This window comes from Saimiri boliviensis, chromosome 14, assembly GCF_048565385.1.
Source record: "Saimiri boliviensis isolate mSaiBol1 chromosome 14, mSaiBol1.pri, whole genome shotgun sequence".
NCBI classification, from domain to species: domain Eukaryota; kingdom Metazoa; phylum Chordata; class Mammalia; order Primates; family Cebidae; genus Saimiri; species Saimiri boliviensis.
The window spans coordinates 6,179,329-6,203,152 of NC_133462.1; the positions used below are offsets into that span (position 1 = coordinate 6,179,329).

The 23,824-nt window shown below is 43.8% G+C and overlaps 1 protein-coding gene and 1 pseudogene across 3 annotated transcripts; both read right to left on the reverse strand.

Moving 5' to 3' along the window:
- Positions 1–6,146, reverse strand: part of LOC104649887 (programmed cell death protein 7 pseudogene) — a 37,086-nt pseudogene extending 30,940 nt beyond the window's left edge.
- Positions 6,147–6,240: 94 nt separating this feature from the next.
- ZNF350 (zinc finger protein 350) lies at positions 6,241–23,595 on the reverse strand. Of its 3 annotated transcripts, none has more exons than XM_039466932.2 (5): positions 23,498–23,595; positions 16,574–16,755; positions 12,108–12,234; positions 11,719–11,814; positions 6,241–8,108 (listed from the first exon to the last, which is right to left on the reverse strand). In XM_039466932.2, exons 2-5 carry the CDS (start codon positions 16,586–16,588, stop codon positions 6,745–6,747), a joined length of 1,602 nt encoding a protein of 533 aa, XP_039322866.1. In that variant the 5' UTR covers positions 16,589–16,755; positions 23,498–23,595; the 3' UTR covers positions 6,241–6,744. The 3 variants fall into 3 exon arrangements, with proteins under 3 accessions (XP_039322866.1, XP_074242104.1, XP_039322867.1); XM_074386003.1 differs by lacking the exon at positions 23,498–23,595 and adding an exon at positions 23,106–23,483; XM_039466933.2 differs by lacking the exon at positions 23,498–23,595 and adding an exon at positions 17,569–18,154.
- Positions 23,596–23,824: the final 229 nt, after the last annotated feature.

The window sequence follows — 23,824 nt, forward strand, 5'->3', positions numbered from 1 at the left end:
TTCCTGGCCTCCTCAGCCACAGGCCACCACTAATCCGCTTTGTTTTGCTTTTTTTTTTTTAAGACGGAGTTTCGCTCTCGTTACCCAGTCTGGAGTGCAATGGCGCGATCTCGGCTCACCGCAACCTCCGCCTCCTGGGTTCAGGCAATTCTCCTGCCTCAGCCTCCTGAGTAGCTGGGATTACAGGCATGTGCCACCATGTCCAGCTAATTTTTTGTATTTTTAGTAGAGACGGGGTTTCACCATGTTGACCAGGATGGTCTCGATCTCTTGACCTCGTGATCCACCTGCCTCGGCCTCCCAAAGTGCTGGGATTACAGGCTTGAGCCACCGCGCCTGGCCTAATCCACTTTGTTTTTATAGAATTACCCATTCTGGACTTTTCACATAGAGTAGGCGTCCCCAAACTACGGCCCCACGGGCCACATGCGGCCCCCTGAGGCCATTTATCCGGTCCTCCGCTGCACTTCAGGAAGGGGCACCTCTTTCATTGGTGGTCAGTGAGAGGAGCACAGTATGTGGCAGCCCTCCAACGGTCTGAGGGACAGTGAACTGGCCCCCTGTGTAAAAAGTTTGGGGACGCCTGACATAGAGGAAAACACTTGACATATGGAAAAGGAGCATGTCCTAACACTAATCCCAAAGCAGCATATCAGAAATGGGGGGTTAAAAAGCCACTTTAAGGCCATCAACTGGTGGAGTTACCTTCTGTCGAGTTCTAACAAGGGAAAAGGAGTCAGGCTGGTGGAAGCAGGAGAAAGTAAAAAGAAAAGGCAGGTAAGCGCCGGGCGCGGTGGCTCAAGCCTGTAATCCCAGCACTTTGGGAGGCCAAGGCGGGTGGATCACGAGTTCAAAAGATCGAGACCATCCTGGTCAACATGGTGAAACCCCGTCTCTACTAAAAATACAAAAAACTAGCTGGGCATGGTGGCGCGTGCCTGTAATCCCAGCTACTCAGGAGGCTGAGGCAGGAGAATTGCCTGAACCCAGGAGGCGGAGGTTGCGGTGAGCCGAGATCACGCCATTGCACTCCAGCCTGGGTAACAAGAGCGAAACTCCGTCTCAAAAAAAAAAAAAAAAAAGAAAAGGCAGGTAAGCTACAAGTCTGCCTTTCTTCATGGTGTATCCCTCCTGCACAACTCACAGAGCTCACCACAAACACCTCAGCTGATAGGAAAATGCAAATTAGCTTACTGCAACCTTGGCATTATCAGTACAGCATGTAGCACTCTGCAGCCCAAGAACTATCCTATAAAATTCCCAGCAAGCCTTTTGTCTCCTGGCAGTCAGCTCCACTCTTGCTGATATACCTGCTGCTTTCTTGCAACACATTTTCCTTCTTTAATAACTCTGCCTTTCTTTATCTACAAAGGTCTTGGTAAACTCTTTTTACTGCCTGTGCGATAGCCAGATAGTCACTACCCATTATACCATGAGCTTTTACTTCCAATGTTTCTGATCACAAATCTAAGGCAATTCCCAATGGCTTTTCTAAATTCTTATACCCCTGGAACTCTACACCAACTGTACTTAGACCTCTAGATACATTTATTATCCCTCTATCTCCAACCCTTGGATCATTTTAATCTGGGAACCAGGAATATCAGATATGCATCCTTCCAGCATTAGCCCAAGAGAAAATGGTATAAAACTTGAAAGCAGGACTATTCATGGGAAGGAGGACATGAATGCAACATTTTGGCCACATCCAAATTTCAAAACTTTCTGTTTATGAACCTTCATAGACTTCCACCTAGAAATGGGTAGAATTTCCTGCTGATTTCCTGTTATTATGCACATTCATGTCAATTGTCCGCAAAATCACTTCTGTTGCCCTAGTAGGATCGACGGCTTTTCCCAAATACAGGGTTAAATAAGCCATAAAAGCAATTTCCACAAACTCTGAAAGTCAATATGGAAGGAACTTACTCACTAACCAGGATTACCAAATCGGAGCTCAACAGTAATGGAAATTCACCAAATTAAAATAGAAACAAAACTACATATCTAGAAAAAAACACTTAACAAACCTTCAATGAAAAAGCCAATATAAATAAAAACTTTGAATTATTTAATATTAAATAGCAAAGGAAGCAGTATATATGAAAACTTATGCTATCCTGGAGTATAAGAAAGTAATTTAACTTTTTTTTTTTTTTTTTTTTTGAGACGGAGTTTCGCTCTTGTTACCCAGGCTGGAGTGCAATGGCACGATCTCGGCTCACCACAACCTCCACATCCTGGGTTCAGGCAATTCTCCTGCCTCAGACTCCTGAGTACCTGGGATTACAGGCACGCGCCACCATGCCCAGCGAATTTTTTGTATTTTTAGTAGAGACGGGGTTTCACCATGTTGACCAGGATGGTCTCGATCTCTTGACCTCGTGATCCACCCGCCTCAGCCTCCCAAAGTGCTGGGATTACAAGCTTGAGCCACCGCGCCCAGCAGTAATTTAACTTTTAAATATTTATTACAGATAAGTATGGAGAATCTGGATAATCAGAAAACCATGTTACTGAAAAGTACAAGCATATATATCAATCAAGTCTGTTCAAATTAATGCATATATTTAATGTGATAACTCATCTTTCCACTGGTTCCTAACCACCTGATGTGACACTATTACAACAATGAAGAAAATATATAATCAACTTATATAGAAATGTTTTAAATTACAAATTTAGTAATAAAATCAAAGTATATTTATACAGATTATACCAAATGTGAAGATAGTATAAAAAGGCTTTTAAAAACAAACACGGGGCCGGGCACGGTGGATCACACCTGCAATCCCAGCACTTTGAGAGGCCGAGGCGGGTGGTTCACTTGAGGTCAGGAGTTGGACCTGGTGGTTCACTTGAGGTCAGGAGCCTGACCAACATGGTGAAATCCCGCCTCTACTAAAAAGTACAAAAATTAGCTAGGCATGGTGGTGCACGCCTCTAATCCCAGCCACTCAGGAGGCTGGGGCAGGAGCACTGCTTGAACCCGGGAAGCAGAGGTTGCAGTCTGCCAGTATCACGACACGGCACTACAGTATGAGTGACAGAGAGAGATTCCGGGGGGCGGGGGTGGTGGTGGTGGAAAAAGAACGGAAGGGTTTTTCCTAAGAATAAGAGTTTAGAGTGATGGAAATGTTTTTATTTGTGTCTAAATGAACCTGACTGAAAGGAAAAATACAAGAAAACTGCAGAAACATGGAGACAAGAAAAACAAAAGGCACATGGTTTATAGCAACACATCACTAGAGTATAGCTTTATATTCCAAGGCTTAAAAAGAAAAAAAAAAAAAAGATATATCTGACCACTGTTAGCAAAAGAGTGACAGGCATGGTTACATGAGAAAAGAGAGTTTTGTTGTTTGAGACAGGGTCTCTCACTGTCCCTCAGGCTGGAATGCAGTGGCAGGAGCTCCTCACTGTAGCCTCCTCAAGCGATCCTCCTACCTCAGTCTCCCGAGTCGCTAGGATACCCACAGAGCTCCACCAACTGTTCTTTGACCTCTGGATACATATATTACCCCTTTATCTCCCACCCTTCAATCATTTTACTCTGAGAACCAGGAATATCAGATCTGCATGTCACTACGCCTGCTAATTTTTTAAATGTTCTATAGAAACCGGGGTCCACTGACGCCTCTTCTCATGTCTCAGTCTCACATGAAGTCTCAAACCTGGACGAAAAACCGCCGTCACTGGCACCCTTGCCACCCAGCTTTCAATCACGGAGCGTCAAAGGTAAGATCTCTCCCGCAGACACCAAACCCCGGCAGTCGGACCCGCGACCTTTCATCCCTTCAGAGCCTTGAACCACTGACCACTAAAGGGCCCATCGCGAAATCACCAGGATTGTCCGGCGGCCGAATCACAAGAAACCCCCAGGACAGGGTCTTCCACCCAGGCTCCTCACCTGGGGTTAAGTTCGCCAAATCCTAAGCTTCTCAGGACTCTGCTGGCATCTGCCAGGGGCTGAACCCCCTTCCTAAGCCACGTGCCACCCCACGGGTCCTGCGTGGCTGCCGCCCGGAAGTCGCTACAGACGCCGTCTGCCCGCGCGCGGACCAGATAGTTATAGGCTCTGTGTCGTAACGTGGCCACGCCCACGGGGCGGACCTTACGGCTGCTGTCGCGCAGCGCGGTGAGAGGAAATTGTAAACCCTTTACGGCACCACGTTGCCTGAATCCCCGTCATCAGTAAGGATCGCTGTGCTGAGTAAATTTTCAGGGGCCAGAGCCTATTCGAGGCCAATATGGAGCGGCTTACGTTTTCAGCCTTTTGGGGAAAATGGGAAGTTGGCGATGCCCGGGGGCCGTTAGAGCACCGTGGGTGCGGCCATCTTAAGGAAGGCCGCTGTCCGTGTGGCTCAGAAGACCCCAGCTTGCCTCTGGTTGGAGGCGCCTTTGGATGACACAGGTTTGTAGGACTGAGACGTTGCTGGGGAGGCAGAGGTCACCACGTGGACATAAACACTGAACAGTTGGAGCCCTGGGGATATTTGGAAATGAGGCGGGGATGGGAATGAGAATGAGTGAAGCTGGTCTGGATGAGGTTGGTCACAGAACTGCTAAAAGAGCGGAGCCAAAGGTGAGGACCCGGCTCTGTGAACCAGATGCCGTCCAGTGTCCTGGAAACGTTAACTACCTCCAGCGAGGAGGGGAAAGAGGTGAGCCTCAAATATACGCACGTTTCCCTAAAAAATAAAGGGCATTTGTGAGCGATTTAATAATGAGATGCTACTTTGTTTGGCGTCGTCCCCAATTTTAAAAATCAACAGCACACGTAAAAGAAACGTTAGCTATTTAGACAAGCAAGGAAGGTGGATAGTAAAGGAAATAATTTTTGCATCCTTTTTTGGAGGACAACTTGGAATTATCTGTACAATTTAAATTTTTTACTCATTTTTGATCCGGCAATCCCAATTTTAAAATTTCAATTAAAATTTTTTGGCCGGGCGCGGTGGCTCAAGCCTGTAATCCCAGCACTTTGGGAGGCCGAGGCGGGTGGATCACGAGGTCAAGAGATCCAGACCATCCTGGTCAACATGGTGAAACCCCGTCTCTACTAAAAATACAAAAAATTAGCTGGGCATGGTGGCGCGTGCCTGTAATGCCAGCTACTCAGGAGGCTGAGGCAGGAGAATTGCCTGAACCCAGAAGGCAGAGGTTGCGGTGAGCCGAGATCGCGCCATTGCACTCCAGCCTGGGTAACAAGAGCGAAACTCCATCTCAAAAAAAAAAAAACTTTTAATAGCCGGGCGCAGTGGCTCACGCCTGTAATCCCAGCACTTTGGGAGACCGAGGCGGGTGGATCACGAGGTGAAGAGATCGAGACCATCCTGGTCAACATGGCGAAACCCCATCTCTACTAAAAATACAAAAAATTAGCTGGGCATGGTGGCGCGTGCCTGTAATCCCAGCTACTCAGGAGGCTGAGGCAGAATTGCCTGAACCCAGGAGGCGGAGGTTGCGGTGAGCCGAGATGGCGCCATTGCACTCCAGCCTGGGTAACAAGAGCGAAACTCCATCTCAAAAAAAAAGAAATATATTTGTTTAAGCCACTCTAATCACACAAAAATTGTGACAATTCCATTCTTTACAGCTCTCATTCCCTTCAATGACAAAATAACTTTAACCTACTAGTTCATACATTCACTCTCCAAATCAATATATAATTAGTTTTGTTTTTCTATGTGTTGGGAAATACTAGATCATGCAAACCAGCCTCTCCAGCATAACTTTCTGGGACGCTGGAAATGATGACAAAGAGTCCCCATTACGTCCAAGTTCTGCTCACTGTGCTGCCCAGTTTGGTAGCCGCTACTCACATCCAGCTCTTGAGCAGTGAGGGAATTGAATTTTTAAAGTTTGTGTTCAGTTTCTTTAATTCTAACATTTAAGTACCCACAAGACTGAGCAGGGAATCTGTAATTTCTTGGAGAGATAAGATGTGGGCATTAAAAAAAAAAAAACAAAAACCCTCATTTTTGTACTAAGGTGCTTAAGTACCATTAACAGCAGTCCTTATGCTACTCCTTGGACAATAAATTATCATGTCCCCTAGACAGTTACTCCATGTCCATTTCACAGAATGTAGATATTTGCATCCCCTGACTAGATTAGCTGAATGTAATGATACAACTTAAAGATAACCCCACAAACTCTCCAGGAGACCACAAACTTTTTCTTCCTTGTTTACCACTATGACCTCAGCTCCTGGAACAGGACAGGGTACAAAGGAAATACTTTTTAAATATTTGTTTAATGAAACAAATTGATTATTGTTTCAGAGATTCCTCTGCATAATATAAAGTTCTGAAAGTTTACGGTCCTGGTTTTCAATTAATCCTTCACACTGATCTAAGGAAACTAAATTGACACATACATGTCCCACATCCCACCAATCCAGTAGTAGCCCTTTCCCATCAACTGCCCCTTTCGGGGCTTTTCAGTCACTGCAACACTCCAGATACCAGTGATCTCATCTGTCTGAAAAATTCGCAGTACTTAATTTCCTCCACTTAAAAGTACCTGGGCTTCTTTCATTTAATTGACACAGAGCAATGGCTGTGCATGTGCATAGGGTAACATTAGATTTTGCCTTTGTTATCACAGCATATTTTAAATAGGATGAGTTTATCAGGCTTTTGCAGCCTTACACACTTTCTCTCAGTGTATACTTTTAAGCCACATAATGAACTACAAATTTTTGCTCAACCCTTTTCCACATAGATCTGTGCTTTCTTCCTATGAGTTTTCTGTAACATAAAATAAGACATAATTGATCACGGAAGGCACGACTACATTCACGGCATTCACAAGGTGTCTGTCCTGTGCAAATCCTCTGATATCTCCTGAGGCTGCACATCTGACCACTGGCTGTCCCACAAGGACTACGTTCCTGTTTGCTAGGAGGCCACTGATGTTTAATGATGTCTGAGGGGCCATGGAAGGCAGTTGTGTAGTCACCATGCCAGCAGAGTTTTTCTCCTGCATGACATCACTGGTGTGTAATAAGCTGTGCCTGTCTGCAGGAGGATTTTCCACCTTGGCTGCCTCTTGTTTCTCCCTTGTGTGTATTCTCTTATGCTTAACCAGGCACGACATATAGGCAAAAGCTTTCCCACACTCATTACAGCCGTAAGGTCTCTCTCCTGTATGAGTCCTTTGATGGACAATGAGCTTTTGCTTTGTGCTAAAGGCTTTCCCACATTCACTGCACTCAAAGGGTTTCTCTCCTGTATGAATTCTTTGATGTTTAATGAGACCTGATTTCTGAGAACAGGATTTTCCACATTCACTGCACACAAACGGCGTCTTTCCTGTGTGAAATCTCTGATGTGCTATGAGGCAAGTCTTCTGAATGAAGCCTTTTCCACATTCATTGCATATATAAGGTTTCTCACCTGTATGAATTCGCTGGTGTACAATGAGATTTCCTTTCTGGATGAAGCCTTTCCCACATTCATTGCATATATAGGGTTTCTCTCCTGTATGTGTTTTCTGATGTATGTTGAGCCGTGACTTCTTGAGAAAGGCTTTGCCACATTCAGGGCATTCATACGGTTTTTCTCCTGTATGAGTTCTTTGATGTTCAGTGAGCATGAACTTTCTGGAGAAGGCTTTCTCACATAGACTACATCTGTGGGGTTTCTCTCCTGTATGCATTACCTGGTGATCAGTTAGCCAAGACTTCTTGATGAAGGCTTTCCCACATTCACTGCATATATGATGCTTCTCTAATTTTCGAGTTTTCTGATGCTTCGGATTGATGAATTGGGACTTAGTGCTGATGGATTTTTGACTTGCAGGAAATTTAATTGCAGTATGAAATCGTTCATGGTTGGCATGAAGAAAGGAGTCCCCATTTCCTGTAAACTCAGCAGAGTCCTTTATTTCATAGCGTTTGTTCTGGTTAACTAAAGTTAAATTCGATTTCGAACTTTTTCTATGTAAGTCAAATATATCATGACTTTGCCCTAGCAGAAACTGACTTTTGCTCCAATGAAGAATATTTTCAAATGCATCATTTTCATGACATTGTTTCCTTCTGTTTAATAGGCGTTCATGCTGTAAGTGCTCCAGCACATGATCATCAAATTTCCAGATTTCTAGAAAGAAAAGAACAAAGCTTTCCATCATTTTATTTGGAGTAAAAGTTTGTTTGTTTATTTTAGATGGAGTTTTGCTCTACTGCCCAGCTTGGAGTGCACTGCTGTGATCTCGGCTCACTGCAACCTCTACCTCCCAGGTTCAAGCAATTCTCCCCTCAGCCTCCCAAGTACCTGGGATTACAGGTGCCTACCACCATGCCCAGCTAATTTTGTACATTTAGTAGAGATGGGGTTTTACCATGTTAGCCAGGCTGATCTCGAATTCCTAAACTCAGGTAATCTGCCTGCCTCAGTCTCCCAAAGTGCTGGGATTACAGGCGTGAGCTACTGTGCCTGGCCCCAAAGTATTGTTTTTTTTTTTTGTTTTTTTTTTTTGAGAGGGAGTTTCGCTCTTGTTACCCAGGCTGGAGTGCAATGGCGCGATCTCGGCTCATCACAACCTCCGCCTCCTGGGTTCAGGCAATTCTCCTGCCTCAGCCTCCTGAGTAGCTAGGACTACAGGCACGCGCCACCATGCCCAGCTAATTTTTGTATTTTTAGTAGAGACGGGGTTTCACCATGTTGACCAGGATGGTCTCGATCTCTTGACCTCGTGATCCACCCACCTCGGCCTCCCAAAGTGCTGGGATTACAGGCGTGAGCCACCGCGCCCGGCCCAAAGTATTGTTTTTAATGCCTTGATGTGAAGTGTCTCTTTAGTACTAACCGTATGATCTCAGTGTAAATAAAACTTCATGTTCAATGTTCCTTGAACATTGGCAAAAAAGAATAATATAAACAAACTAAAAGGTAAAAAGCAGTTAGCATAAAAACAAGGTTAGATAACTAACAATTAAGACAGATTTGGCTGCTTTCTAAATATGCCTTGCAAAACAAAGACCTTAAAATACAAGCAATTTACTGTGACCAGCAGACCAGAGGTTGGAGGGGGCCGCTTCATCCAAAGGACAGATTTATTAATTCCACACACTCTTACTGAATGAACACCATGGGCCAGGCAAGGTGCTAGTGTTGGGGATAGGCATGAGAATCGCTTGAACCTAGGAGGCAGAGGTTGCAGTGAGCCAAGATCACACCATTGCACTCCAGCCTTGGCAACAGAGCGGGACTCTGTCCCCCCAAAAAATAAATTAGGCTGGGTGTGGTGGCTCATGCCTATAATCCCAGCACTTTGGGAGGCCAAGGCAGGCGGATCACAAGGTCAGGAGTTTGAGACTAGCCTGACCAACATGTTGAAACCCCAGCTCTACTAAAAAGAAGAAAAAAAAAGAAAAAAATTAGCCTGGCGTGGTGGCGCATGCCTGTAATCCCAGCTACTTGGGAAGCTGAGGCAGTAGAATCTCTTGAACCTGGGAGGCGAGGTTGCAGTGAGCCGAGAGCACACCACTGCACTCCGGTTTGGTGACAGAGCGAGACTTCGTCTCAAAGAAAATAAAATTAATAAAAATAAATAATAATAAATACTCTTTAAATGATTGAGTTAGGGAATAAATCGTATGTGTGGAACACACCAGGGAGGGTTTAAGAAAGAAGACAGAAATCTCTTTGTGAGCAAGATGATATTATATCACAGAGATCACTGAAATGAGAAATTTGACAGGTAACATGGTTTACTGAAACTTAATGTCATCAGAATACAATGGGGGAGAAAAGCAAATTTTTTTTTTTTTTTTTTTTTTTTTGAGACGGAGTTTCGCTCTTGTTACCCAGGCTGGAGTGCAATGGCGCGATCTCGGCTCACCGCAACCTCCGCCTCCTGGGTTCAGGGAATTCTCCTGCCTCAGCCTCCTGAGTAGCTGGGATTACAGGCACGCACCACCATGCCCAGCTAATGTTTTTTTTTTTTTTTTTTTTTTTTTTTTTGAGACGGAGTTTCACTCTTGTTACCCAGGCTGGAGTGCAATGGCACGATCTCGGCTCACCGCAACCTCCGCCTCCTGGGTTCAGGCAATTCTCCTGCCTCAGCCTCCTGAGTAGCTGGGATTACAGGCACACGCCACCATGCCCAGCTAATTTTTTGTATTTTTAGTAGAGACGGGGTTTCACCATGTTGACCAGGATGGTCTCGATCTCTTGACCTCGTGATCCACCCGCCTCAGCCTCCCAAAGTGCTGGGATTACAGGCTTGAGCCACCGCGCCCGGCTAAAGCAAATTATTAAATACAGAATGGAATCAAATGGAAGTAGGCAGGAGTTATGACCTGGTTTAAGCTGGACCTGAGAATGCAGGATGTTAAAAATATATATATCTTTTTTACTTAGAGATCCATCATGACTAGCAGAAACCTTTAAAGAAGAAAGCTCTTCAGGCAGGTGATGCCTGGATGATCAAGATTTAGGATGCACAGGAACAGACGAGAATCAAAACTTAACAGGGGTTTTCTTGAAGGAAAAATGATTCTAGTTCCTTGCAGTTACTAGGAGCTCAGGGCAGAGTTACCATCGAGTAAATTACATAGAACTGAAATCTGTGTGAGCATTTACCCCCACCTCTATACGCCAAAAAAGAAAAAAAGAAAAATAACTAAAATCTGTGTTAGAGAGGAATAGGGAGATGTCAATTTCGGACTCTCCTCCAGGGAATGGAAGGACCTTAACTTACTAGAATTAAGGAAACTCTGAAGAGTGAAGGGCACAGATGAGGGCCTTTGGAGAACCTAAGAATAAGGAAAAAGAGAAGCTAAGGAAGCCAGGGCACAGCGAAAGCCCAGCTGCCCTTGGGGAAGCTGCACCCAACACAGGACAGGTGTTAGGAGGGGAGGTCAGCATTAGCCAAGGGGCAGAAAGGGGCCAGAGTCACAAAACAGTGAGGACTTCAAAGTTTCCTCTTTGGACAGAGGCCTGGAAGGTGGAATTTCATAATAAGAGAGGGGGAAGCATATGAAGAAGCGAAATATTTGAAACCTGAGGAAGAAGAAAATTAAGCAGGCAAACAAAAAATAGGTAGATAAAATAATCAGATTTCTGAAGAGATAAAGGGATTTTTTTTTCTTTTTTTTTCTTTTTAAAATTTTTATTGGCCAGGCACGGTGGCTCAAGCCTGTAATCCCAGCACTTTGGGAGGCTGAGGCAGGTGGATCACGAGGTCAAGAGATCGAGACCATCCTGGTCAACATGGTGAAACCCCATCTTTACTAAAAATACAAAAACATTAGCTGGGTATGATGGCGCATGCCTGTAATCCCAGCTACTCAGGAGGTTGAGGCAGGAGAATTGCCTGAACCCAGGAGGCGGAGACTGCGGTGAGCTGCGATCGCACCATTGCACTCCAACCTGGGTAACGAGTGAAACTCCGTCACCAAAAAAAAAAAAAAAAAAAATTTATTAAATAAAAAAGATGGAGTTTCACCACGATGGCCAGGCTGGTCTTGAACTCCTGACCTCAGGTGATCCACCCACCTCGGCCTCCCAAAGTGCTAGGATTACAGGCGTGAGCCACTGCGCCCGGCCCGGGATTTTTTTTTAAACTGTAAATTCCTACAAAGAAAAACAGGTCTCACACTGGGAGACAGATGTGTGGAAGAGCTGTTTACATATCCTCAGACCCCCTCCGCAGCTGTGTTGCCTTCTCTGTGACTCCCACAGCCTCTTCCTTGCGAGTTCTCACCTGAACAGGCTCCACTGTGGATTCCGTCTTTTATTGTCCACGGTGGTTGTCCTTGTTCCAACCTGAAGAGTGCATCTGGTTTACTGGCTTGATACCCTGTTCAGGGAAATGATAGAAGACTTAGATAAATCCAACTGGGCTGGCAATGTCAAGAAGGGAGAATGTTACATTTTAAGAACCAAACCTTCATGTGAAACTGTAGTTTCATATCTGTAACATCAAGGTTTTCTCTCACAAGAGGGTAGATTACACTGTATTGTGTGGGAGCAAAGGAAGGATCTGAGAATCTACCACTTCAGAGTACTCCAAGTATTCCAAAGAGGTAAGCATCTGAGAAAGGAAGGCCATTGACTAGGCACCCTTTGAGTGACAGAGGCAGCTGTCCTCACCCACTGCAACTAGGTTGCTGTAGTTCTCCAACATCACATCCCGGTACAGGTCCTTCTGAGCAGGGCCTAGGAGCTGCCACTCCTCCCAAGTGAAGTCCACAGCCACATCCTCCAGTGTTAGGGATTCCTGTAATAACAGTCCTGTTTAATGAAGTGATGCATTTTTGATGATATGGAAAAAATGCTAAAGTTTTTTTGCTCATTTCCACTCTACAGGCTATGTTTATATACCAAAGAGTTAAAAAAAAAAAAAATACATTGTGGAAGAAGTAAAGTCTTGTCCGGGCACGGTGGCTCAAGCCTGTAATCCCAGCACTTTGGGAGGCCGAGGCGGGTGGATCACGAGGTCAAGAGATCGAGACCATCCTGGTCAACATGGTGAAACCCCGTCTCTACTAAAACCACAAAAAAAATTAGCTGGGCATGGTGGCGCGTGCCTGTAATCCCAACTACTCAGGAGGCTGAGGCGGGAGAATTGCCTGAACCCAGGAGGAAGAGGTTGCGGTGAGCCGAGATCGCGCCATTGCACTCCAGCCTGGGTAACAAGAGCGAAACTCCGTCTCAAAAAAAAAAAAAAAAAAAAAATGCTATGACAACAGTTGTTATACTGTATTGTTTAGGGAATCATGACAATAAAAAAGTCTTTATGTGTTCAGTGCAGATGCTTTTTAAAAAATATATTTTCAATCCTCAGTTGGTTGAATCCATGGATGTGGAAGTCATGGATATGGAGAGCTAACTACATGTCACAAACCCAGGCCTCTTATATTTCTGATGAACTAATTATAAATTAAAGGTTCCCAGGATCCTCTCCTTGAGTCTGATAATTTTTGAAGAAGGAGAAAATCGAGTATGGAGAAACAATATCCAAAGATCTAACACTGAGAATTTTTCAGAATTGATTAAAAACTCAAGAAACCCAACAAGTTTTCAAGCAAGAACTTTACACATAGACACATCAGATTGAAACAAATTACACCAGATACAAAGGGGAGACTAGAAAAGCATCCAGACACCAAGACAGGTGACCTACAAAGGATACAACATGGGCCGGGTGCGGTGGCTCAAGCCTGTAATCCCAGCACTTTGGGAGGCTGAGGCGGGTGGATCATGAGGTCAAGAGATCGAGACCATCCTGGTCAACATGGTGAAACCCCGTCTCTACTAAAGATAAAAAAAATTAGCTGGGCATGGTGGCGCGTGCCTATAATCCCAGCTACTCAGGAGGCTGAGGCAGGAGAATTGCCTGAACCCAGGAGGCGGAGGTTGCGGTGAGCCGAGATCGCGCCATTGCACTCCAGCCTGGGCAACAAGAGTGAAACTCCGTCTCAAAAAAAAAAAGAGACAACATTTTCTGACAGCTGACTGCTGTAAAGCCAATAAACACTGGAACAAAAAGCATAGGGTCGTCAGCCCTTGGACAACACAACACAGCCCAACCCTGAAGACCATCTGCGATTGAAAAGCATGGCTAGCAAAGGACGCACAGTCCTGTAATAGTGATAATTAAGACTGCTTATCAATGAGTTATCAGTCTTCTGGGTCAGAATGCGTTTAAAGGATACTGCTGGGTGTGAAACTCAGTCAGTAAAGACACAGGGAATGGCAGAAGGTATACACTATCCTCATTTTATTGTAGAGGCCAGTGAACAGACTGGGTAGACGTATAATACAAGTACTTAATCCTGGTTGGGTTACTCATTTTAAATTATTTATATGGGAATCTATCTGTCTGGAAAGAAGTAAAATGAAAGTCCCACCTCAATCCACACTCAAAAATGATTTAACTATATGACTGATCTGTAGCAGGTAGATTGGACTCAATGAACTCCACCCTCCCAGTACTCACACCTTTATGTAGCTCCCCCTCGTTGAGCATGGACTGGCCTAGTGACTCACTTCTATCCAGAAGAATATGGCAAAGGTGTTGGAATCTCACTTCCTTAATTAAGCTACATGAGATGTGTTTAAAAAAATTATTCAATGAGAATTGTGAAAAGCACAGTAAGGAAGACTTTATTCAGGGCCATTATCATGGGTATAAAGACAAATGGAATGGGATTTTGCCATGTTAGAGGGTGATTGGACTCCAAATACAGCTTAAGCAAGTGGAATTTATAGCTAAAGTGCAGAGGGTCAGTAACACAAAATTACTAAGAGGGCTGGGCACAGTGGCTTATGCCTGTAGTCCCAGCACTTTGAGAGGCTGAGGCGGGCAGATCACCTGAGGTCAGGAATTCAAGAACAGCCTGGCCAACATGGCGAAACCCCAAGTCTACTAAAAATACAAAAATTAGCCAGGTGTAGTGGCACATGCCTGTAGTCCCAGCTACTCAAGAGGCTGAGGCAGGAGAATCACTTGAATCTGGGAAGCAGAGGTTGCAGTGAGCCAAGATGGTGCCACTGCACTCCAGCCTGGGTGACAAAGTGATACTCTGTCTCAAAAAAAAAAAATTACTAAAAGGAAGCACTGGGGTAAAGGAGAGTTTGGCTGAACCATGCCAACACAATTCTTGCTAAAGACAGGACAGGGTAATCACACATCACCTGCGGGATGGTGAAAAATAAGGAACCGAGTCAGATTTTCAGGGGTATCAAATCTTGAGGGTGGGGGTTCCTGCTAAACTGACTTAGCAGGGTTCTTTGCTAAAATTAGACTTCACAAGGAAGTGCACAGATGGGCCTAGGAACGTGACTAAAGTTTGTTTAAGCAAAGAAGCTTAGTTAGAGGCCGGGCGCGGTGGCTCAAGCCTGTAATCCCAGCACTTTGGGAGGCCGAGGTGGGTGGATCACGAGGTCGAGAGATCGAGACCAACCTGGTCAACATGGTGAAACCCCGTCTCTACTAAAAATACAAAAAATTAGCTGGGCATGGTGGCGCGTGCCTGTAATCCCAGCTACTCAGGAGGCTGAGGCAGGAGAATTGCCTGAACCCAGGAGGCGGAGGTTGCGGTGAGCCGAGATCGCGCCATTGCACTCCAGCCTGGGTAACGAGCGAAACTCCGTCTCAAAAAAAAAAAAAAAAAAAAAAAGAAGCTTAGTTAGATGTTACTTCTGTCTTACTGGTTTTGATGAAGCAAGTTGCCATGTAAAAGAAAACGAACTTGGCAACGAACTGAGGGCTGTCTCTGGCCACCAGTGAGGACGAGACGCCCTGAGTCCAGTAACCCTCATAGAAACGAATTCTGTCAACAACCTGTAAGTGAGCTTGGAAGCCGATCCTCTCCTGTGTTCAAGTGATCCTCTCACCTCACACTCTAGAGTAGTTGGAACTATGGGTGCACACCACCACGCTAGGCCAATTTTTAAATTTTTGGGGGGAGATGGGGTCTTGGTATATGGCCCAGGCTGGTCTCGAACTCCTGACCACAAATGATCCTCCTCCCTTGGCTTCCCATAGTGCTGTGATTACAGACCTAAGCCACTGTGTGTGGCCTGAATATTTGATTAAAACTTTGTTACAAAATTATCATTGTCTGATCTCAGACTCCAGCTCCAGCCAACACCTTGACTGCAGCCTTGTGAGAGGCCATGAAGCAGAGCACCAAGCTATGCTTTGCCCAGATTCCTAACCACAGAGACTTGGACACAGTGTGCGTTGTTACAGGCTGCTAAAATCTGGGGACAATATGTAAGGAAGATAGAAAACTAGTACGAGACCTAAACACTAAACAACAAAATTATGGAAAATACATGTGATACAAATCAAAAGCCAGAAATGAAGACAATGATAATTTTGTAATAAAGTTTTAATCAAATATTCAGGCCACACACAGTGGCTTAGGTCTGTAATCACAGCACTATGGGAAGCCAAGGGAGGAGGATCATTTGTGGTCAGGAGTTCGAGACCAGCCTGGGCCATATGCCAAGACCCCATCTCCCCCAAAAAATTTAAAAATTGGCCTAGCATGGTGGTGTGCACCTATAGTTCCAACTACTCTAGAGTGTGAGGTGAGAGGATCACTTGAACACAGGCGGTCAGGGCTGCCCTATGCTGTGATCGCGCCACTGCACTTCAGCCTGGGGGACAGGCAAGATCCTGTCTCCAAAAAATACATATGTTAAAACTTCTACATGGAAAGAAACAAGTGACAGTCTGGAAAAAATATCTGCAACATATAAAAGAAAGTATCAATATATAGTGGATATAAACGCCTATAAATAGGACAAAACAGATTTTTCAATAAGGCAGGGAAAAGCACAGGTATTTTATAGAACAAGCAATTTAACTGACCAAGAAAGATTTAAATCTCACCAGTCATTGGAAAAATGCAAAATAAAGCAGAACAATGCAGTTCTTATACTACTATCTTGTATGATACTGAGTTTAAAAACTAAGCTTATTTCTCTCCAGATTCTGTTTTTTGAAATTTATACTTTTTGTATTAGTGAAATTGAGTTTTATAGGCCTCTACAAATCTATTATGGGACAAAGGAAAGAATAAAACAAACCAAAAGTTAGTTACCTGGGCCTGGATCATTTTCTTCTGTTCCTGGAAAATGACATTCAACTGGGATAGTCTGTCTTTGTATCTTCTGGACTTCTCTTCAGAAGTCTCAGTCTTCAATCATGCCCCTAGAAATACTGATACCCAAATCTGTGTCCTCCCTCTTCAGGTGACTTTTTTTGCTCCTGAGGAGTCAGAACCTGTGGGTTGATGAGCAAATTCAGTGTAAGTGGTACATTTTCTCTGGGCCCAGATACTCTCAATGCTCCTAGGCATTCATCTTAAAACAATGCCCCCAATATAGTTAACTATCCCTTTATTTGGAGCCCCAGAAGATTTTATTCCTCTGGCTAATAACATCTAGGATTCTCAATGTGGTGGAGCTATGCCTTTCTTCTGTGACAGTTTCCATGGAAGGACTGTGAAGGCATGTAGGACATGAGAGCCACCACAGCACCATGCCTCAGGAGCCAGTGAACCCTCAGGCAGATTAGTTTTAGAAAAGAGATAATCAGCTAGGAGAGGAGCTGGTCTTTGTTTTCCTTGAAATCATGGTGCTCACACACGTCTTCAAAAGTCTTTGTACACCGTGTGAGGACATGTACTTAAGTTTGAAAGTCAATGTACTGGGCACGTCACAAGCATTGTCATAAAAACAGTGGTGACAATATTTTAAGAGGTTTTAAATACATAGAAAGCTAAAATACACAATAATTTACTAGATAAATCAGAAGGTGATAAATGAAGTTGGCATGCTCTAAGGTTTCTGTAAAATGAAAAAGTGCTAATTAACATAAGAATATGACAAAGGTTGCACACTACATGTAATTTCTAGTGTTATAATTAAAACTAGTAAGTCTGGGTGCAGTGGCTCATGCCCGTAATCCAACACTTCAGGAGGCCGACGTGGGGGGATCACTTGCTGTCAGGAGTCTGAGAGACCATCCTGGCCAATGTGGTGAAACCCCATCTCTACAAAAAACACAAAATTAGCAGGGCATGGTCGCACGCACCTGTGATTCCAGCTACTCGGGAGGCTGAGGCAGGAGAATCACTTGAACCTGGGAGGAAGGTATTACAGTGAGCCAAGACTGTGCCACTGCACTCCAGCCTGGGCAAAAAGAGCAAAACTCTGTCTAAACAAACAAACAAACAAACTAGTAATTGTTTTAAAGAACATAATTTCCATGCCAACATAGTGGGGAAATGTAATAATAAGAAACTCATCCAAAAGAAGAGAATCAAATACATAAAGCAAATGCAATGCATTTAGATAGCTATTATAAAATAAAAAGTACTAAGAAAATTAAGCCGGGCGCGGTGGCTCAAGCCTGTAATCCCAGCACTTTGGGAGGCCGAGGCGGGTGGATCACGAGGTCGAGAGATCGAGACCATCCTGGTCAACATGGTGAAACCCCGTCTCTACTAAAAATACAAAAAAATTAGCTGGGCGTGGTGGCGCGTGCCTGTAATCCCAGCTACTCAGGAGGCTGAGGCAGGAGAATTGCCTGAACCCAGGAGGCGGAGGTTGCGGTGAGCCGAGATCGCACCATTGCACTCCAGCCTGGGTAACAAGAGCGAAACTCCGTCTCAAAAAAAAAAAAAAGAAAAAGAAAAAGAAAAAGAAAATTATATGACATTAAGTATTTCATGCTGAGTAAAAACAGAGCATGTATTCCAGTTAATTACTTAAATATAAATGCCTCAAAATTGTCAGAATGGATTAAAAATTAAAATCCAGCAACATGCAGTTATTATAGTTGATATGTCCAAAACAAAATGATACCGGAAGTTTGAGAGTAAAACGTTGGAGGCAATATGCCACAGAGAGAGTAAGCAAAGATAATCTGTTGTAACTGTATTCTCAGACAAAATTGACCAGAAATGCTAAAGAATTATCAGAGAGCAAGAGAAACAATGCTTACTGAAAAGAGGCACAATTTACCTCTTTATTCATAGAAATACTCTGTATCTATATCTCTAACAGTCTTGAAATATATTCAGCAAAAAATAGACCCAAAAACAAGAAACAGAAAATTCAGACTAAAAGAAGACTTTAACACACCTCTCTTAGTAACTGACAGAACAAACAGACCATCAACAAACAAAATAAAATTTATAAGTGAGAAAGAAATGAAACCTTTTATCTGAGGAACATGACTCCCTTTAAATTATAGGTCTAGAGAGGCATTAAAATGTGACAGCAGTCTTTCTGATAGGGGTTCCCCTGAAAAAACATTAAAAATTTAAAAAAAAATTTAAGTGCTGGGCGCGGTGGCTCAAGCCTGTAATCCCAGCACTTTGGGAGGCCGAGGCGGGTGGATCACGAGGTCGAGAGATCGAGACCATCCTGGTCAACATGGTGAAACCCCGTCTCTACTAAAAATATAAAAAACTAGCTGGGCATGGTGGCGCGCGCCTGTAATCCCAGCTACTCAGGAGGCTGAGGCAGGAGAATTGCCTGAACCCAGGAGGCGGAGGTTGCAGTGAGCCGAGATCGCGCCACTGCACTCCAGCCTGGGTAACAAGAGCGAAACTCCATCTCAAAAAAAAAAAAAAACCTACTTGTAACAAAGTCCTAACACAGCACTTCCCAAGGCGACGCGAAAGTATTTTCTCAGGCTGCTGTCCTCATTTTGTCTCAAGTAAACTCTAAAATTGTATTTTGTGCCTCAGTTTCCTCCTTTAGGTTGACATAAACAATATCATTTAGAAGAACTCGAATATATGTTTAAAATTAGAAATACCGAGATAAATTTTGACAGTTTTAAATGAATGCAAAGAGGTACTATAAAGATGAGTTGGAAAACAAAGCATTTTTAAAGTGTCAAGTCTCCCAATCTACAGATTCAACGAAATCAGAATCAAAATCCCAAACTTACAATGAAAATATTAAATAGCTATCAACTATTTTTAAAAGTTTGAAAAAAAAAGACTTGCCCTATCAGTTATCACGACTTAGACAGGTACTTTAATCAGGACAGCACAATTAGTACAATGATGGACAAATAGAACAAAAAAACAATAAATGCTTATAAACAGAATTGAGCACATACAGAGTCTGAATGACAGTAATAGCACTGCAGGGAGTTAGATAAAGGCTGTCTTTTCAATAAATGAAACTAAGGGCACCATGGCTCACACCTGTAATCCCAGAACTTTGGGAGGCTGAGGCTGGTAAATCACTTGAGGACAGGAGTTTTAAGACCAGCCTGGTCATCATGGCAAAGCCCCGTCTCTACTAAAAATACAAAAATTAGCCAGGCATGGTGGCTCATACTAGTAATCCCAGCTACTCGGGAGGCTGAGGCACAAGAATCGCTTGATCTCAAAACAAAACAAAAGAACAGAATAGCTTGATCCTGAAAGACGAGTATTGCAGTTGAGCCAAGATCGTGCCACTGCATGGGGATGGGAACAGAAGGTTAAAAGCCTCCTCACAACATACACAAAAAACATTTTAGGATCAACTGTCAATTTCAACGATAGAAGCATATCAATAAAGTTTTAAAGAAGATTAATATAAAAGAATCTGTCAATGTTATTAGGATACAGACAGATATTTTAAACAGGCCACATAAAGCACACTATAAAGCAAACCATATTCTGCTAGGGGAACTGTAAGTGGTACAACCACTTTAGAAAACAGTTTGACATCTATTTATACTGAAATTATACACACCCTATGAAGCAGTGATTTTACTCTGAAGTGCACATCTAGGTATATATCACTGTCTCTCCCAAATGAGGGGACATGTGAACCAGAAGACATTTACACAAATTTTCATGGACGCATTATTCATGATAATACAAGCTTTAGGCAATACAAATGTAATTAATAATAGAAAAAAACTGCTACCTTTGGCCCAGCCTGCAAGAATGCTTTTCACATTTTTAAAAGGCTATAAAACAAAAGGCAAAGTAGCATATGCAAGAGACCATATGTAGCCTGCAAGCCCTAAAATATTATCTGTAAATTTGCCTGATCCTTGTCATTGAGCAAAGAAAATATACTCAGATGCAACAGGAAATACCTTTGCCAATAATGAGCAAAAGAAGGCTGACACACAAAAAAGAATGATGTACAATTCCACTGATACACAGTTTAAAATAGGCAAACCTATATTAACTACAATGATAAATAATGATTAATTATATGGTAAAACTATAAAGAAAAGCCTAAATTACTTTTCGGTGTAAGGATGGAAAAAGGTTCACAGAACACCGCTGGTCTACTGACAATTAATCTATTTCTTGACCTGGGCAATGATTGCTTATACATATATTGCCTCCATGATAATTAAATTGTACATTTAAAATACATAAATCCCAAAACCTAAAATGCAATTAAAAAAAAAAAAAAAAAGAAAACTGAGCCGGGCGCGGTGGCTCAAGCCTGTAATCCCAGCACTTTGGGAGGCCGAGGCGGGTGGATCACGAGGTCAAGAGATCGAGACCATCCTGGTCAACATGGTGAAACCCCGTCTCTACTAAAAATACAAAAAACTAGCTGGACATGGTGGCGCGTGCCTGTAATCCCAGCTACTTAGGAGGCTGAGGCAGGAGAATTGCCTGAGCCCAGGAGGCGGAGGTTGCGGTGAGCCGAGATCGCGCCATTGCACTCCAGCCTGGGTAACAAGAGCGAAACTCCGTCTCAAAAAAAAAAAAAAAAAAAAAAAAAAAAAAAGAAAACTGAGCTGAAGCCACTGGCTCCAGACACCTGTTTGACCCCACTCATCACTCCGTCAAGTTTTAGAGATGTATAATGCTTGATAAAGTGAACTGTGCTCTTTTACATTTATGGGAGCTATGTGGCAGAATTAACTTATTTTCACACTATTTGGAATATTACAGCTTATAGTTTTCTTTGTAAAAATTTTCAAATATATTTAAGCCTTTTTAATAATGGAAATCTTCTATCTACAACTTTTTTCTTTTTTTAACATATAAGTAAGAGTAGGACCAAGCAGAATAAAATAAATATAAGGTCAGGTTTAAAAATAAATAAATAAGGCCGGGCGCGGTGGCTCAAGCCTGTAATCCCAGCGCTTTGGGAGGCCGAGGCGGGTGGATCACGAGGTCGAAAGATCGAGACCATCCTGGTCAACATGGTGAAACCCCCGTCTCTACTAAAAATACAAAAAAACTAGCTGGGCGTGGTGGTGCGTGCCTGTAATCCCAGCTACTTAGGAGGCTGAGGCAGGAGAATTGCCTGAGCCCAGGAGGCGGAGGTTGCGGTGAGCCGAGATCGCGCCATTGCACTCCAGCCTGGGTAACAAGAGCGAAACTCCGTCTCAAAAAAAATAAATAAATAAAAAATAAAAATAAATAAATAAATAAATAAAATAAAATATATAAATCTGGAAAAATTAACAAAGAAAAGGAAGAGATCAACAATGCCAAAAACTTTACCTCCAGGAAAGGTGTTAACTCCAGACAATACAACGGGTGAATTTTACAGGTAGGCAACAATACAAGAATGTCCACTAACACCCTGTTTTCCTACTTTGTATTGGAAAGTTGAGTCAATGCATTAAGATAAGAACGAATTATAAGCATTACAAAGTAAAACAGAAAACTAACGTCATTTTCAGGCAATATCATCACCAACATGGAAAAGAGATTCAGGAAATTACATTTAAAAAAAAAAAAATGCTCCCTCAGAAACTCCCAGGCAGATTTTTGCATATATAGTTGGCTAGAATTGCACCATATGCCTGAGCGCATTTCCATGTCGAAGCTACCACTAGTAACGGCAATTGGAACCACTAAGATTGGTTAAGACCAATCAGACCTTACTAAGAAACTGGGATTTGGGTCACCTTGCCAAAGGGATGGATACTTAACAACATGGAGATTCTGTTAAGAAAATGTGAATGTATGTTTAGGCGGGCAAGCAACACTGTCACTATATATTAAGACATGAAGACCAGGTGCAGTGGCTCACACCTGTAATCTCAGCACTTTGGAAGTCCGAAGCAGGCGGATCACCTGAGGTCAGGAGTTCGAGACCAGCCTGCCAACGTGGTGAAACCCCGTCTCTAGTAAAAATACAAAAATTAGCCGGGCATGGTGGCTCGCGCCTGTAATCCCAGCTACTCGGGAGGCTGAGGCAGCAGAATCGCTTGAACCCGGGAGGCAGAGGTTGCAGTGAGCCGAGATCTCGCCATTGCACACCAGCCTGGGAAGACAAAAGCAAAACTCAGTCCCCCAAAATAAAAATAAATAAAGAAGTAAAAGAAGTGAGTGCAGAGGTTTTGATTTTGCCGGCCATGAGGTCTCTGTCACCACTCCACGCTACCTTTGCAACCACAGACAATATATAATCGGAGGGGACGACTAAACTTGACCGCCCCCATCTGTAAATAGCCACTCCAAGGATCAGAAGAGTTCGTCTATGGTGTCGAAGTAATGCTGGGGGCTGTGTCGCCTTTTGCCACAGTAACCGAGGTTCGAACCCCAGCCCAGCACCCAGGGCGCCAAGGCCTCGAAAGCTTTAGCCCTAACAAGCCTTTGTGCCACAGACACTGCCCCCATGCCCCTTACTCACCCGAACCACGGACCACACACTCTCCGGTGATGCACATCCTCCCCGACTCCAACATCACTGAATCGCAAATTAAATCCTAAACCCGAAGCAGACGCCGCTTGGATCCTAAGAGCCGCCTCCATCCTTTACGAGCAGAGTGATCTATACCTTGTCACTTAGGACACGGTCGTTGATCACTACAGACCCTTTAGTCGTTGTACTCACGCCAAAGGCACACGGACCAGACAGAGGGATCACAGACTCCGCCACCAGGCACCTCCCACATGCCTGCACCCCGGCGCTCTCCGGTCTTCCTGCCAAAAACTATGTGATCCAGGCTACACCAGGTCCTCAGACCCCCCGAACCTTCCACTGGGACAAGAAAACTTTCACGGACAAAACCATACACTGACCTCTATTTTCTCCAGATCCATCCAGATCCACAAGGAGGCCCTCAACGTTACACTTCCGTAAACTGCTTCTACCTCTTGACGCCTCGCACAGGTTTGTGGTCCACCTACGGCGGCCGATGAAAACCTAAAATGTTTAAAAGAGCAAGAACAACCGGATTTACGGCAGTTGCTAGTCTGTAATATGGCCGCGTCCAATGCTGTAGCTCCACGGGGGCAGCCATGTTTGAAGACCGGACGTACAGAAGTCAGTGGCAGGTTTTTGAGCCAGCAGCCAGGGAAGATGAGAAGTCACTGAAATCTCCTCATTTCCTGGCACTTCAAGTCTTG

Bases quoted from the DNA above. Each gene is read 5' to 3' on its own strand.
- ZNF350 (XM_039466932.2), bottom strand. The intron at 11,815-12,107 runs GTGAGGACAGCT...TTCCCTGAACAG, and splicing joins CAGCAACCTAGTTGCAGTGG to GGTATCAAGCCAGTAAACCA. The intron at 8,109-11,718 runs GTGAGAACTCGC...TTTTCTTTCTAG, and splicing joins CCACAGTGGAGCCTGTTCAG to AAATCTGGAAATTTGATGAT.